This window comes from Physella acuta, unplaced genomic scaffold (assembly GCF_028476545.2).
Source record: "Physella acuta isolate Inbredline_101_S28 unplaced genomic scaffold, ASM2847654v3 ptg000257l, whole genome shotgun sequence".
Taxonomy (NCBI): Eukaryota; Metazoa; Mollusca; class Gastropoda; family Physidae; genus Physella; species Physella acuta.
Genome location: NW_026731776.1, coordinates 47103 through 64087, shown reverse-complemented (window position 1 = coordinate 64087; position 16985 = coordinate 47103). Strand labels below are relative to the sequence as shown.

At 37.3% G+C, this 16985-nt stretch overlaps 1 protein-coding gene and 1 long non-coding RNA gene across 2 annotated transcripts; one reads left to right on the top strand and one right to left on the bottom strand.

The window, feature by feature from the left end:
• The first annotated feature begins 2967 nt into the window (after window positions 1-2967).
• On the top strand, window positions 2968-7867 carry LOC131938828 (uncharacterized). Its single transcript, XR_009386363.1, has 3 exons — window positions 2968-3266; window positions 3637-3817; window positions 7501-7867. It is a non-coding gene; the product is annotated as an uncharacterized LOC131938828 (long non-coding RNA).
• A 5611-nt stretch (window positions 7868-13478) lies between these two features.
• Window positions 13479-16748, bottom strand: LOC131938820 (protein Abitram). Its single transcript, XM_059297017.1, has 5 exons — window positions 16327-16748; window positions 14458-14509; window positions 14167-14293; window positions 13878-14024; window positions 13479-13629 (listed from the first exon to the last, which is right to left on the bottom strand). Exons 1-5 carry the CDS (start codon window positions 16466-16468, stop codon window positions 13504-13506), a joined length of 594 nt encoding a protein of 197 aa, XP_059153000.1. The 5' UTR covers window positions 16469-16748; the 3' UTR covers window positions 13479-13503.
• Window positions 16749-16985: the final 237 nt, after the last annotated feature.

The window sequence follows — 16985 nt, the reverse complement described above, 5'->3', positions numbered from 1 at the left end:
TTAAATCTAGTTTTATTATAAACTCGACAAAGTATACGTTTCATTTTCTATTTGAATGTGGGAATCAATGAAAAATGTGTTGTTGCTTTTTTAAAATATTCATATTTTTAAAACAAGTATTAAAAAACAAACAACTTTATAGCAACAAGCTTCTAAATGCACTGAAAATAAGAAAATATAACTTCTTTGCTTTCTTTAATATAAGCTTTAGCCTCTCGTGAGATGTTTTACATATTTTACCGACTAAAGCTTTTAGTTTTATTTTCTTATTTTCAGTGCATTTAAAAGCTTGTTGCTGTAAGGGTTTTTTTTTTAATTTGTTTTATTCTCTACTTTTTGGTGATTCACTAAAAATATTTGCTTTAAAATACCAGCTCGCGATTTCTAAAAAGACGATTATCTGCCCCGTGAAAAGCAGCCGTCCGTGACCACAATTTTCAGACAACAGCAATTGATAGAGCTAAGGATAGCTCTTCATCTTGCTACCTCGCCTTAGTTTCATTTCATTTTAAAACTTAACTATCTGCCCCTAACATCCTTCACTAGATCGACCGTCTCTTCTATTATAAACATTCTCGTGAACTACAGCTCACCAGACTGTTAGGGTGATCGCGTCTAGCTAGTTATCTCCCCTTCTATTATTGAATATAGTAATCTATCCAGTGATTTTATTTTGTTATCTCCCCTTACTTTCGAAACAGATTCATTGATTTTTAATGAAGAATTAACATCTAATTAAATTAAAGAATAGATAGACTTGTATTATCATCGAAATGGAACGTACCTAGAAGATGTGAAAGAAATCGCTGCATTATAAGTGGGTCAAAATTTAGTTACAAGATTTGCCGCAAACCCACAAACAGACGTTGCGAATTAAATAAAAGCTTTTATAAGCAAAATTAGCCTCCCCGATGTTTGTTAAAATTTATAGTTTTTGTGGAATTCGCTTCGTGTGCCAAAACGTATATCGAAGTGTAAAACTCCGCAGCCCACAATATGGCGGAGTCTGGCCACGATCCAGATCGAGGCAGGACATGACAGCTTGAGATCCACTACATAACGCGCGCGGCCCGATGGGCTCTAATGACCATTGTTCATGTCCGTATTGTGACGCTCCCGTCTAGAGGACGAGGGAGCCAACAAATGAGACCAGTTGTGTACTTTGCTCTAACTTGAGTCTTTTGAAATCACCAACTGATGTGCGCTGCAAAAGAGAATGATGTCCCCACAAAAAGCTGTATAACAGTTTTTAAGATTAAGTTTAGTCTATTTACTGCGTTATGGAATATCGATTCCACAATGACATATATTAAAACTATATTTGTTAAAAACTATCTGAGTTTTGTATAACTCATTACTGAAAAGACCAGGTATGCTTTAGCCTCAGTAGAACAAAGAGCTTACATTTTCAAAGAATTATTCAGATAGCAGATATAGGGTTTGTTATATAAAATAAGGCATTTAATGTTTACATATTTTAAGACATCGTGCACATACATAATTCTATGTTAGCTATAGCAGCCCAGCCAATACATAGAACATCCATCCACCCCTGCATATAGGCCATGTTGTAGGTCTATCACATTCCCATAGACCACCACCCACCCTTTCAAAGATCAAAGTCGGTATTAAATTATAGGTTGTAACGTATAGGCCTACCTACCCCCACCCCACTCCCGTGTTAGATAACATTATAAATATCCCAAATTACACAATTTTTTACACTGAATAATTTGATTGTGCTGAATGACAAATTTTAATCAGCTTGTTGATCAGTCCTTGAACTGAAACTTTCTTCAAATAAAAATATCCCTATTCGGAGATGCCGTGACAAGCGCCATTTTGTCGTAGGTGTAAAAAGACAGTGACGTATTGCGTCGTTCAATGACCCGGGCAAGTAAACTTCCTGGAGCTGGAACTTTACTGTTTGGTGAACAATTACGTTCCAGAACACAACACGGATCTTATAGAAAACACGCAGAATCTACACATTGGCGGGTCTTTAGATGAACGGCCTACACATAAACCAATCAACTTAAAGCCATCTTATGAAGACATGCTTGCAAGCCTGATAAAATCAGCTTGCATGTTTGAAAACAAATCAAATGACGGGGACATTTGATGTTTCCATCTCTTCTCTAAACTCGCCATCCGTTGTTAGCAATTTAAACCATATTCTACCAGACATTGTTAAACCTATTACAAGTATTATATTATATGATTTATGTGTGTATGTGTGTATGTGGAAGTTGCAGAGGCGTAGCGAGGGGGGGGGACGGGGGGACATATGTACCCGGGCGCCGACCTTAGGGGGGCGCCAAATTGAAAGTGTGAGGGGGGTGCAAATCAAAAGTTCGAGGGGGGTGCAAAACGAAAGTTTGAGGGGGGGGGGGCGCAAATCGAAAATTTGCTCCCGAGGGGGGCGCCAAATCGAAAGTATGTCCCCGGGCGCCGGGAAGGGTCGCTACGCCTCTGGGAAGTTGGGGGGTGGTGGTGGCCATCTCTGTCATATGTCTCATTATTATAAAAACCTTTCTGTCTAATTACATTTAAATTATATGTTAACTTTTAAAAACAAAAACATTAGAACAGCTGAATTCTGCCTATCTGTCTAATTGCATTTAAATGATGTGTTAACTTTTACAATAAAAAACATTAGAACAGCTGAATATTGCCTTTCTAATTATTCGTCATATCTCTCATTATTATAAAAACCTTTCTGTCTAATTACATTTAAATATAATGTTAACTTTTAAAATAAAAAAAAAACACTTGAGCAGCTAAATACTGCGCGGTACCCTGCCGTTATTCCCCCCCCCCCCCCCCCCCATCACTGTCCAAACGCTGTAGTCAACAGCTCCAGTGCCGCTAGTTGCCAGCCCTCACCAAAAGAAGAAAAACGCTTCCCAAGTCTCGCGCTTGTTTTGTGCGGCTGTTGTTGAGTGCTTTTATTCAGCAGTCAGATGTGGGGGCGGTACGGGGGTATAAACATGTGGTCTTGGAGACTTGGTCACATGTTTGAGCTAACACCCAGGTGTAGGAGCTGACCAAGTGAGCCTATAAATAGACCTGATAGTTATTTAATGCTTCTGCTTTCCTAAGGGACGACTTTTCTCTGGTTTTAACTGATAACATTTATTATATGTAGCCTGGCACTGCTCAGTTCAAAACAAGTTATAAAAATTCACTGGCAGACGTGAGCCAGACTTGAGTGATGATTGTGGTGTGGAGTTAGGAGACAACTTAAAAGGAATCAGCCGCACTAGGTAATATTATTTTTATAGCTAAAAGCCAAACGTGTTTGTATTAAATTTTTTCTGCTAGAAATAGAAAGATATCTCTGACTTTTAATGTCTGTTGGTGGTAAAAGAAAGGGAGAACGCCAGATCAAATTTCCGAAGAAAGGCCAGATATCCTGAATTACTAAACTGCTAAAACACTAAACCAACACAACTAAAAATAAACTTCATAATTAGTTGATCTAGCTCCGATGAAATATAAAACCACTTCAAAATTTAATTAGTTTACTAATTATCTGGGGTTTTTCCAACCTTTTTTCAAAATATTTTTTTTTGCCTCTCCTTACACTGCTGCTAGATATATGAAGATATTTTTTTTTCTTTTTTTTTTATATAGCTGTCCGCAATTTGGACATTTTCAAGTCAGCAGTTGAAAGACACTGAGTCGGTATCCCAAGACACAAAGCCTCAGGATTATTGGTCAGAACTTGTCTGATGCTTCTGTCCAGCATGCTCGTCCTTCTGCTGGCCCTCATCTTGACCTGCGCCACGGCCATCTTTGTCTCCGAACCTGCAGGGTGAGTCGTCGCAGCACTTTAGTGTAAGATGAGTACCTATTGCCTGGGTGCCTCAGCTCGGCTTTAGGTGCTTTGACCACAGGTGCTTTAACCATAGGGGCTTTAGCCACAAGGGATTTATCCATAGGAGCTTTGACCACAGAAGCGCATTGACCATGGGTGGTTTGACCACAACGGAGCTGTCTAACTTACTGCTTACAACTGCTAATAACACCAACAAGCAGCGACGATTAGAAATACGCTGTCAATCATAAAATAAAGTATTACTCAATCTACGAAAATTGCATATACGCCCGTTATCATGTTCATTAGATGCGCAATAGTTTTTAGTCGTACAACTCGGACAGGTAGCCTATCGTGTGTCGAGATCTGACAGGTAGCCTATCTTGTGACAAGATCTGGCAGGTAGCCTATCTTGTGACAAGATCTGACAGGTAGCCTATCTTGTGACATCTGACAGGTAGCCTATCTTGTGACATCTGACAGGTAGCCTATCTTGTGACAACTGACAGGTAGCCTATCTTGTGACAAGATCTGACAGGTAGCCTATCTTGTGACAAGATCTGACAGGTAGCCTATCTTGTGACAAGATCTGACAGGTAGCCTATCTAGTGACAACTGACAGGTAGCCTATCTTGTGACTAAATCTGACAGGTAGCCTATCTTGTGACAACTGACAGGTAGCCTATCTTGTGACAAGATCTGACAGGTAGCCTATCATGTGACATCTGACAGGTAGCCTATCTGACATCTGATAGGTAGCCTATCTTGTGACAAGATCTGACAGGTAGCCTATCTTGTGGCGAGATCTGACAGGTAGCCTATCATGTGACATCTGACAGGTAGCCTATCGTGTGACGAGATCTGACAGGTAGCCTATCTTGTGACATCTGACAGGTAGCCTATCTGACATCTGACAGGTAGCCTATCTGACATCTGACAGGTAGCCTATCATGTGACAAGATCTGACAGGTAGCCTATCTTGTGACAAGATCTGACAGGTAGCCTATCTTGTGACAACTGACAGGTAGCCTATCTTGTGACAAGATCTGACAGGTAGCCTATCTAGTGACATCTGACAGGTAGCCTATCTTGTGACAAGATCTGGCAGGTAGCCTATCTTGTGACAAGATCTGACAGGTAGCCTATCTTGTGACAACTGATAGGTAGCCTTACTTGTGACAACTGATAGGTAGCCTTACTTGTGACATCTGACAGGTAGCCTATCTTGTGACAAGATCTGACAAGTAGCCTAACTTGTGACATCTGACAGGTAGCCTCTCTTGTGACGAGATCTGACAGATAGCCTATCTTATGACATCTGACAGGTAGCCTATCTTGTGACAAGATCTGACAGGTAGCCTCTCTTGTGGCGAGTTGTAAACTAACATGTAGCCGATCTAAGTTGAGTCTAGGAAAGTAAAGCCACAGTACTAACACACTAACCCATCGTAAGGCACATGCAGTCTTTCTGACTCCATGAGCCCTATGGACCGCCATGCCTAAAACGGTACTTAACATTAATCCGATTGCTATAAAGCTTTAAATCGTTAAATTGGTTGTGCAATGGGAACATTTAAATACCACTGCGTCTGTAACTTGTGGGAACGCAGTTGTCGTTTTAAAAAAAAACAACCCTAAATGAATATTTTTAAAAAGTAAGTTTAACAAGCCAAATATAAATTGGAAACATGGCGGGGGGGGGGGGGGGGGGGGGGGGGGTGCGGACCGCACCGGGTGACACCATTTAGAGGGGTGACACCATGCAGTAGCGTAGCGAGGGGGGGGGGGGGGGGCGAGGGGGACATATGTCCCCGGGCGCCGACCTTAGGGGGCGCCAAAATGGTTTGAAAAAATAAATTGAAAGGATGAGGGGGGTGCAAATCGAAAGTTTGAGGCGGGGGGGGGGGGGGTGCAAATCGAAATCTTGAGGGGGGGGGGGTGCAAATCGAAAAGTTTGTCCCCGGGAAGGGTCGCTACGCCTGTGACACCATGGCAAAAAAATTGCAAAATGTACAGAGGAAAAATGCTTTTTGCCAGTTAATGATTAATTGAAGTTAAATAAGTCTTTTTAGTACATATCGACAATTATTACAAGAGGGTGTGTGTGACACCATGACGTAAACGTGCAAACTATATAGAAAACAATGCTACATCCAACTGTATTATTAACAGACTATAGATTAACATTGTTACAGTGTCTGCAGTGATTAAAGCTTGTACAAATGTATATATATATATATATATATATATATATATATATATATATATATATATATATATATATATATATATATATATATACTTTGTTTCTTGGAAAGGGGGGTAGGGAGGGGAGTGACACCACGGAGTGCCGCACGGGCTGACACCCGACTCCGACCGAAGTAGCCATAACTTGTAGAGGATATAAGCAACCATGGAGATCGACATGTTATAAATATACAGCTTTTTAATTCAATTTATTTATTCCTTTGACCTTTTGGAACGTCCATGCTGGTTCGCCCATGATGATACACCCATGGTAACACATGCATGGTGATAGACCCATGGTGATAGACCAATTGTGACAGACCCATGGTGATATACCCATGGTGGTACGCCCATGGTAATACACGCTTATTGCTCCACCAATGTCTGAGCACTGTTTTGACGTTATGTACAAACTCAAAAGTATGCTTATTTTTTTTTTAAATATACCTTTTATCTTTACAGTTTTACAAAGCATACACAATCTTTACGTTTTAGTTTTTTTTTAACTGACCGAAAAAAAAACGTCGGATTTTTCCGTTGTTTCCCCGCTGGTCAATATATTTGTTCTATCTGGAAGTCTCCACCAATTTCTTCTGCCACTGATTGAGCTGGATATCCCAGCCCGTACCGCAGACATAATTTATTCCAGGATCTGGAGCTTCCGTAACAAAAGTTCTGATGAGCGGCTTAAGAACTCTTTGAGAAAGGAAACCACTTTGATCCTATCAAACGGAGGCGGCCAGCTCGTTTGACTGCTAATGCCACAAGTCTTATCAGACGACACGTGCTAATTCCTCAATCAGTCGGGTTTCTGTTCGTTACTAATGCTGTTTTATTGTTGTTTGGCGGATTGCTATACATACAGATGCTACAAATAGACAAGCGTTTCACTTTTTAATGGACGTTAGTGTAGCCTATATTCAGTTTTACGATTGTGTGTATAGCTGGCCGACAAATACCATTACATTGACGATCACGAAGAAGCTGTTTACTCAGTACATTCCGAACAGTGAAAGTTTATTCACGCTTATACTTTACTTTTACAGCATACTTAATATTAACATGGGAGACAACACCAGTTGACAACACGCATACAGTAGCGTATGCATATATGGTTTCATATATATATATATATATATATATATATATATATATATATATATATATATATATATATATATATATATATATATACATATATACTTTTGACTATATTGATCCAACTTTATCTACAAAGATCAGCAATAACATCGAATTTGAGATAAATCAAAATATCCTCCATAACAAAATAATGGCTACGATTATACTATTTACCACTGCTAAAACAAACATGTTATTATTATTTTGTATATTATGCTAGCAAGTAGGCCATACTAATCGACAGTTGTTTTTTTCGATTACTCTACGCCATCTTTTTTTTTTCAATTTGTCAGGGTTCCAAGCTCTAGCAAACGATCAGCGATGGACCTGGCCATGATGCAAGTGTATCGGATCTGTGACAGCGACAAGAACGGTCTATTTACCCGACCGGAGCTCCAGTGCGTGCAGCGAGTGCTAAACATCCTCTTCACTGGCCGGTAACCGGGGACGGCCCACAACCCCGTGTCATTAACAATTACAAAAGAATCGTTACATTGTTTTATGAAATGATTTGTTTTCGCTAAATTTTTCTTAATATTTACTTTCAATAATGTAAGTCTGTTCGTACTGTTTTACTTGTTGAATTATACTCAAACTTTAGTACATCTACGTATTAAAATTGTAGCAAATTACCGCAAGGAACATAAATCCTCTACACATTTGAGGCTCTATTTTGATGTTTTATTGTATCCTAACTGTTCGTTAATTTTAATTGTTCGTTGAATTTAAAATGTAAAATTAGTTTTATTTTTTGTTTATGCACTAAGATGTACAACGCAATGTTAGTTCAATTTTTAGTCTATGTCAACTAATTTATTTAAAACGTTCAAAGTGTTTTTAACTCCATTGCTTAATTTTTCGTGTCGTCGCATTTTTTTGGGAGTCTGTTTCTAGTGAATTCGATTGTTGGATGACTTGGTAGACTTTTTTCGGGGGAGGGGGCCCCGAAGAGATGCCTGAAAGAAACTCAATGGCGTAGCTCAACAGGCCTAATAGCGCCACGAGACCCATTTTTTAAAAGTCCTGCAATGATAGTTTGCTTATCGACATCCGGGTCGATTTATCTTGTTCGTCCAAATTATCACCAGGTGTTGTTTTTTAGGCCAATTACCACCGAAGAAACGGGCCATCGTTACTAGTATTTTGTATTGTTTTGTACCAAACTTGGGATGTGCCAAGGACGCTGGGAGAACGGGAACAAACCACAGTGTGACACCGGACATGCACATATTCAAGTCAAAATACATATTAAAATCGGGCTGGTCGCTTCCTTGTTTCCCGCTTGGACGCAGCCAGTCCACCTCTGAACAATATCATGTTTTCGGCATTCCATAACATGTTCAAAATATGGCGCATTAAAATATGATCAGTCATAGAATCTGATTTTGTCTTTGATTAAATGTGTGTGGCGTGACGCAGTCTTGTAATAATTGTACCATTACTGGTGTGCCAATTAAATAAGGCTATTGCCTGGAAATTAGCAGTAACTAATCCAAATGGACTGTTACTTTAATGCAACAGTTGCCCGAATGGACGTTTGCCCGATGGGACAATGTCCGGAACCCATATGACCTTAGTCTGTTTAACCGAAAGAATCTCAATATTATGTTATCAAGCAGAAGTTTTAATCAATAGACTTATATTTGACATCAACACAATTCTAAGCATACTAATACAAAAAACAGAAATTTGTTAAGATTTTAAAATTCATCTTTAATTTTGAGAAATTGTTGTCCACAATTTATTTATTCTTTAATTTAATTTTTTTAACACATGCATTACTTTATCTCAGATTTCTAATAAAATCAATGAAGGTTGTCCAGTTTAGATAGATTTTTGCCGTCATTTACATTTGTTTCTATTCGTTCTTCGTGGTCCATCTGAGCCTTTGTGTTTGTTTTTTTCGTTGTGGTTCATCGCACTTTGTTTAAACAATGTGTTTAACTTAAGCGATCACGTAGTAAAGTAATTGAAATTTATGTAGAATATGAGCATTATAAGTGAGGTTTAAAAAAATATAGATCTATATATAATCGATTGGAGAAAAAAACTATTTTGTGTTGTATTTTTCCCCCCAAATTTACTGAAACGCAAAAATCAAAATATTGTTCAATTTTTTTTTTCGGACAAATGCACACTCAGGCAAACGAAATAAAATGTTTACATCTCTAAGTCTGTTGTTCGTGGCCCTGAAAATCTTGTTCTTATGTTGTAAGAAATATCGACGTGTAAAGTGTGAAAGAAATCTGTCGGCGAAGCAGTGGCGGAACTAGAAAAAAGGGCCACCCCGCAAAAATTGTTTTTAGGCCCCTCCCTATATATATATATAGATATATATATATATATATATATATATATAATGTTTCTTTTTTTTTTCATTAAAAAAATTACAACATTATGTCTTGTGTGCGAGTGCATTTAGTCTGTTTTGAGAAAATCAGTATTATTTTATGAAAGCTTTGTATAAGTAATGGTGTCTCGTGTTATGTTTATTTTCATGTTTTTTTGTATTTATATTATTAATTTTAAATATATTTCCTTTTTATTCAATGGCATTCTTTAGTAAGTACTTTATAAAAAAAAACAGTTAAGAGAAGTAATTACTTTTTAATTTGTTTAGTGCAAACCTATTAAAAGGAGCTTATGAGCACCCTTATTTGACTATTTAAAAAAGGGAAATAAGTCACGGAAGTGGTTTGAACGTTTGCTTATCTTTAATAAATAAGTTTGATTGTAGGAGAAAGAGGACTCGACTTTCACAGTGGTTTAAAAAAAAAGGGGGGGAAAAATATACAATAGCTTGGGTTGGTGTCTATAGAATAAAGATAATCCAACAGCAGCTACGGTAATCTTTTTTTTTACAAAACAACCATCAAGACAAAAATGCAAGAAATTTTTTTTTTCACTATAGAAAAATTTATTATGGTCGGCTGTGGGCCCCTAAATGGCGTGGCCCCCCCCCCCCCCCCCCCCGCATTGCGGGGTCTGGCGGCACTGTAGTTCCGCCCCTGCGGCGAAGATAACTAGTTTATTAGTTTATGCTAAGATGAGATGCTGACATCTATTGACTAATCCACAAAGATCTCTTGTGTTGCTGGCCTTTTCTGAAATATTAAAAATTTGATTCCGGAAACAAAATCAGGGCAATGTATGCTGGGAATGCTCTATTTTATTATTGCATCACCAGGGTGGAAATGAACAAGTTGATCACTAAGCCAGGGACAGAGCGATCGCCCTAGTTAATCTGGGCCGGCTACGCCGCTAAGCCACAACAATGTGCACGTGACAGTGACGGACTGGGCTAAATGTCGGCAGGCGGTGAAGAGCGCCCACGTACACCTTAAACGGATTAGCTAACTCAGTTGTCGGGCCTCCCACTTGTATTGGAAAGCACTTTAAGGCTGAAGAAGACAGCAGGATGAGCCATTATACTGAGCACGAATGTGTATTAATTATATATTTAAGGCCTTAAATCAACATAAATTGTTTCACTTAGTATATGCTTACAAACGATAATACTTTTTTTCTTTCGTTTTAAAGACTTCAACCAGAGGGGTAGCGACCCCTCCCGACGTCCGGGGCGAAGTTTCAATCTCTCCCCCCCCCCCCCCCGTATATGTGTGTGTGTGACACTGTGTGTGTAAAGTCCGGTAAAGATTTAATAATTAAAACTTTATTCGACGCCAATTAAAATTCCCTTTAAGATGCGTTTTCCTTTTTAAAAAGTTTAGTAATGTCAGAAAAAATATGCCTGATCTGAGTTTACAGGGTAGTTTGTAGAAGGCTCTAATTTGTTTAAACCAACGTTTTATGTTCTATCTTCGAAACAGTCTCTGTCGTGATATAGTACATACTTGGATTATAAGTTTGTTAGAATAGTGTCAAGTGACATACAATAGCAACATTTACAACATGGAAAACAACATGGGTATTTCATTGACTGGTTGATTGTATAACGAAATAAGCTAGATGAAACAAAATGGAATTCAACAGACATAACAGCTCGAAGTCTTGGATTTCGCAGATGTGCGCTGCCTTCTCACACATAACAACAAATACAGAACAAATTGTACTGGTTAAAGAAGCAGTAATAACCGTTTTAATTATAGTGGCACCGCCCACGACGTTCTGATTAGAATCAGCATCAATAAAACGTGTTGTAACATTCTAAGCCAAGAGGAACAGACACATTTCCGAAAGGGGCGGGGGGGGGGGGGGTGGCTAAGCACCCCCGAAGAGATGCCTGAAAGAAACTCTGCTTATATCGAGCCCCGTTATATCTCACCCAACAAAATTAGATAGGCCAAACTTTATTTTTGCTGGGCCTTCCACGGTAGAGGGGAGATCAACGAGCAATCAGTTCGTGTAAACCTTATTTGATTGGTTAATGATTACAGAGAGATACGTCAAAGGCTGGCATCTGAAGGAAAGATAGCTCCTAGTTGACACAGAATTCCCTCGAAACCAGAGGCGTAGCGAGGGGGGCGGGGACATATGTCCCCGGCGCCGACCTTAGGGGGTGCCAAAATGGGTTGGAAAAACAAATCGAAAGCTTGAGGGGGAGGGGTGCACATCGAAAGTTTGAGGGGGGGGGGGGTGCAAATTGAAAGTTTGTCCCCGGGTAGGGTCGCTACGCCTCTGCTCGAAACTTCCTGCCTTTTTTGATCAAACTAAGCTTTAACGTTAAAAGTGTGTAAGGTTCAGTTTCTAGAAATCATAAACATAATTTCACTCAGCACTTAATTTTAAGTCTTATAGCTTAGGTGTAGATTTATTTTCTAACAGAATGGTTATTTTGAATTAAGTTCGTTTTTTTTCTCTACTTTTTTTACACATACATCACACACTTGTCGTGCACGTTTTTATTTCACGCGCCTATAAATATAATAAGCCTAAATAAACCATAGAAAATCGAAGCTGGTAAACAAAGGTTTTCGTAGGCTACTTGTCTAGACAAAATATTTCCCGCCAGTTTTTATCAATCATTTAGTTCGAGTAGTGGATTTTAACCTTTTGGGAGGTATCGAACCCCACCAGCTTAACAGGGAAATAACATGATTTTTTTTTTTCCAAATTCAAACACACCTGCTCAAAATGAACCACGAATAAACATCAGTGTGTTCAAATTCAAAGAACAAAACAATTTAAAATATGATTTTCACACAAAGACAAAATAATGAAGATTGTTGCAAATCAGTGTGACTTTCTCTGTTGCCTTTCCAACTTTCACTTTCAGACAAAAGTTCACGAATGCGCAGTTTCAATTTGAATTTAGCGAACATTTAGTCCTTGTATTTTCTCTATGCAGCTTAAGTAAGTAAGAAGTTGAGGATTTTTTAACAGATTTTCATTCACTTCAATAAGTTGTCCTTTTACACAGCATGTCAATAATCCTTAATCCTAGTTTTGTAAACGGAACAATAACCTACTAAAATCTTTAACTTTTAAGAACGCAGTGAACAGTATTTTCTCACATCAGTCAACAGAGACACACTTTAGAGAGAAAGGCGGGGGTGGGGGGCGAACCGGGCGCTGATCTTCGCACAAAACGTGGTAGAAAAAATATCCAGAAAGTTTGTTCTAAGCTGCATTACTGAATCAATCACAGTCGAAGTTAGGAAAATAAAAGGATGCTTGGCCTTGTATGGACTTTTAAACCGTTTTCTACATCAAATGTGGGACACCATAATAAAAAGGGAAAGTGGCCGGTAAACGGGGAAGAAGGGGCGGCGGCAACTTTTTACCAACGTGAATTCCTATTTATAAAAAAGCAGGGGTGGTGGTAACTATACATTCCCTTTCATTCGGGGGGGGGGGGGGGAGCTCTCCCAAAGGAATGCCTGGAAGTGGAAGAAACTCTGATTACAAATAGCTCTGAAAATTGAATTAAAAAAAATTGTGTACACTTTTGGAGCTTGATGTTATTTATGGACTAACCTCATATCTATTCCATATTTAGGATACATCTAAGCAGACCCTGGGATTCCATTTTGGACATCATGAATGAATGACCACTCAGGTGTGGGTTATTAATTAACATTAGATTAAAAAATAAAATAGAAAACTAAAACTGTCTAATTTGTGGCTATGGTACTAACTGTATGTTTTGTTAAGAATGTTTATTGTTGTCGTGTTTTAAATTTCAGATGATCCCTTAAATACGACATTTTTGTTTAAAATTTAAACATGATTCACACAAAGGAAAAAAAACTAGCTCAATTTTGAATATTAAAAATAATCCCAGACAAAAACAAGTCAATGAACAGTAGTATAATGAAATATCAATCAACTTTTTATTAAGTATTGCCGACTCGATTAGCAAGTGTTAGTTTGTAGTCCTCTTCTGTTTTAAGCTGGGACATTTCTCGCTCAAACCCCTTTAGCCCTGGTAGTATGACAGCTAGATATCCTTCCCCTTGTGGCTGGTCAACAAAAAAAAAAACAACAATAATCCAAGTTTAATTTAATGGAATATATTTTAGACCTAGTGTTATAAAGATGACAAAATTTAGGGTTTCTACAGAAATAGGGAAGCTCACTTGATTTTTCAGCCTAATACAGCTTAATCAAGTCTTTATTATGACTTCAAGCTTCAAGCATTCAATCTAATTGCTTTTAGAAATTGGAAAACTTTTCACCGAGCACTGTACATAAGAAATACAATACTAACCTTCTGAGTAAGAAGTTGAGGATTTTTTAACAGATTTTCATTCACTTCAATAAGTTGACCTTTTACACAGCATGTCAATAAATAGCAACTACCATCTTCACAAGTTACTTCACATAGAGGAGCTGTAGCATCCAACCATTGAGCACCCTCCATTTTAGAAATAGAATTATTAACTCATTAACAATTTTAAAAAATATATTTTAAAAAATAAATTTAGAATGCATTTTCAAAAAAATATTTCATATTTAGTTAAAAATAATTTAATACCATAAAAAATAAAAATCCATACTCTTTTGGATTTTCCAGAAAACTTGTTGTCAAGCCGATTCCATTTGTCTTCACCAAAACTCACTTTGGTTATCTTTTTATTTTCTCTTATCAGTGGATGGGATGCTGCAAGACAAATGACACAAACCCTGAAAATCAATAAATCCTTCTTCAACATACTATTTAAACTCAATAAGCTAAAAAGTTATTTAAACATCAATTAAGTAATTTTACTGTCAACTAAAATATAATGATATAAAACACAAGTAACTACTGTAATCTTAAGTTTATGCAAAAACAAACATCAGCCTACCTATTGGAGTGAGTAAGTACCAATTGATCCTCCCCCGCTTTATTTAAAATATCTGCAATCATAATTAAAAGTTATTTTAATTTTGCAATTAGAAATAAGACACTTAAATAACAAGAGAATGTTACAGTGAGAGCCTACAACGATTGATTAATGACAACTAGTAAGCCCTTTTTTTAAAACCACCATTACCTATTAATTTATTCATTAGGACATTATTAAATATACACTACACTAGGCTAACTCATTTGAAGTTTTAATTAGCCAAAGTAATAAATTAAAATGCCACTATCATAAGTTAAAGTAGTCAATTAAGTCTCAGTCTCCCTATACAACTCTAACCAGGAGGCTTGAAGTAAAAGCCTACTGGAAACTAATTGGATAGAATGGTTGTGCATTAAAGCTCTCTTCTACCCTTAATTAGTAAGTAGTCCATAATAGTCTGAGTAGACCAATGACTACAGCAGATTCTAGCTGGAAGAAGATACGCATGCGCTATAATGACCTGTTTTTTTTTCTTATTATCTAAATGTTTGTTTGTTGTTTAGTAATGTTTAAGCCTATGTGTTGTCTTGATGAGGCAGGGATTAACTCGATAAATACTACCTAAATAGTAGATTAAAATATTGTATACGTTACTTATAGACTAGAACTATTTACTAGATATAACTATATAACTATACTATGAACCCTCATTCCATGATGACCCGCCCAAAGCATGCTACAGATAGTTTTGTTAGAAGCATAAGGCTAAAAAGTAAAATGATCTCATTGCGCAGCTATAAAAGGATTGCGTTAATTTGATTTACAGTGGTATTTGATGCAGACTTCAAAGACGTTTCGTTTACATTGTTAAAAATTCAGATTTTTCTGTCGCTAGACATAATGATTTGTCAACTTCCCCTTCTTTTATTTCGACTTAGAATACCACCTTGTTTGAAACCGCCCGAAATACCACTGACGATAGAACTTTTTTCTTTTATGCGGAACACCAAGGCCGCCTGATTTATCGTATTTGATGATCCCCGTGCCCGTAGCCGCTACCGCCGCAATCATTTTTATATTGTTGTATAGAAATATTGTATTATAAGTTCTTGGGTCTTAGCAGATTACGGCCTTTCCGAAATCTCAGCGAACCAAAGTGAATCTTTTAATGCTTTACTTAAAAGAATTCAAAATTGCAAGGAAGCACCTGTAGAAGCTATGAGCCCCTTCTACATAAAAGAAATTTACAGAGGACAAAGGCTCATGAGAAATTAGCTTCTTAAACACGATTTTGTTCCTCTATATAGTGAGGAGCACACCAGAATTCTGCCTGCTGTTAACCCTGATGACATAGTTGCAAGAATTCGTGAGAACTTACAAGTAGCAGTCTTAGTAACTGCACCCAAAGGGAAGAGAGAGGCGATGACAGAAGCACAGCAACGTTGTTAGGATTTTTAAATAGATAGACCTAGATCTATCTTAGTATAGGCCAATTTATAAATATTTTTATTTATATATAATGAAAACTGGATTTAAAAAAATAACAATCAACACTCGTGTTGTTAAAGAGTATGGTGTTATATAATATTATATAGGCCTAGTAGGCCTATATAGTATATACTATATAGAATTATAGATCTATGCTTATTTACTTTAAAACAAAACAAGAATTTAAAATAAATAGGCCTAAGCATGAAACAAAACTTTTTTTTGCAAAAGCAAGGTGTCTCGCTATTTTTTAGTATTTACTATTTATTTACCCGTGATTCCGCAAGTAATCAGCAGCAATCAGGTATGTCTCGTATTATGTTCTCGCAGTTTACTGCCTCACCATTTCGCTTTTCGTGCCTCGCAATTTCCCAACACCCATTAACAACAGCTACTGACCTGTTTTATATCTCCTTTTAAAATATCTGTCTACAACACATGGCGGTCGATTATTTTCAACCATTTCTTCATTTTGCTTAGCTCTACTCTCCGCCGGTGTGTTTTCTAAACTACTCATATTTAATTTTATTATTTTTAACATAGGCTTAATGTCATGAGATCTTTACAAAGCAAGATTGTATAAATCTAGGCCCCTAATGTAGAATAATCTGGGGGCGAGATAGATCTACACAATTCTACACTTAAACCAGGTCTAAAATAATCTAAATCTAGTAGATATCTAGAATCTACTAACTAGTCTAGGTTGTCAAGTCTAAACTAAATGTTGGACATTGCCAGAAAAATGTGGTAGATTTAAAAGCCAAGCTAATTTTCGCATGCGACATTTGTCGCTTTTTTAAAGTTTATTTATAGATAGGCATAGAGTCTATCTAATCTAGATCTTGTTAACTCCCTAATAGTCTATGTCTAGATTTACTGGATATATGCCTAGAATCTAGAGCTAGATATAGAAGACTAGGCAAGTAGTTTTTCAATCCCAATAATTAATATAAGGCTCATAAGGCTAATAATACTAATAAATAATTATTTAATAGGCTAATATGTAATAATGATAATTGATAATCAGTAGGCTAGAGTCTATACTATAGACACGTCGC

Excerpts from the sequence above, each read along its gene's own strand:
- LOC131938820 (XM_059297017.1), bottom strand. The coding sequence starts at position 16,468 with ATGTTAAAAATAATAAAATTAAATATGAGTAGTTTAGAAAACACACCG. Across the intron at positions 14,294-14,457 it reads GTACTTACTCACTCCAATAG|GGTTTGTGTCATTTGTCTTG; the intron begins GTAGGCTGATGT and ends ATTGATTTTCAG. Across the intron at positions 13,630-13,877 it reads CTCAACTTCTTACTCAGAAG|CCACAAGGGGAAGGATATCT; the intron begins GTTAGTATTGTA and ends TTTGTTGACCAG.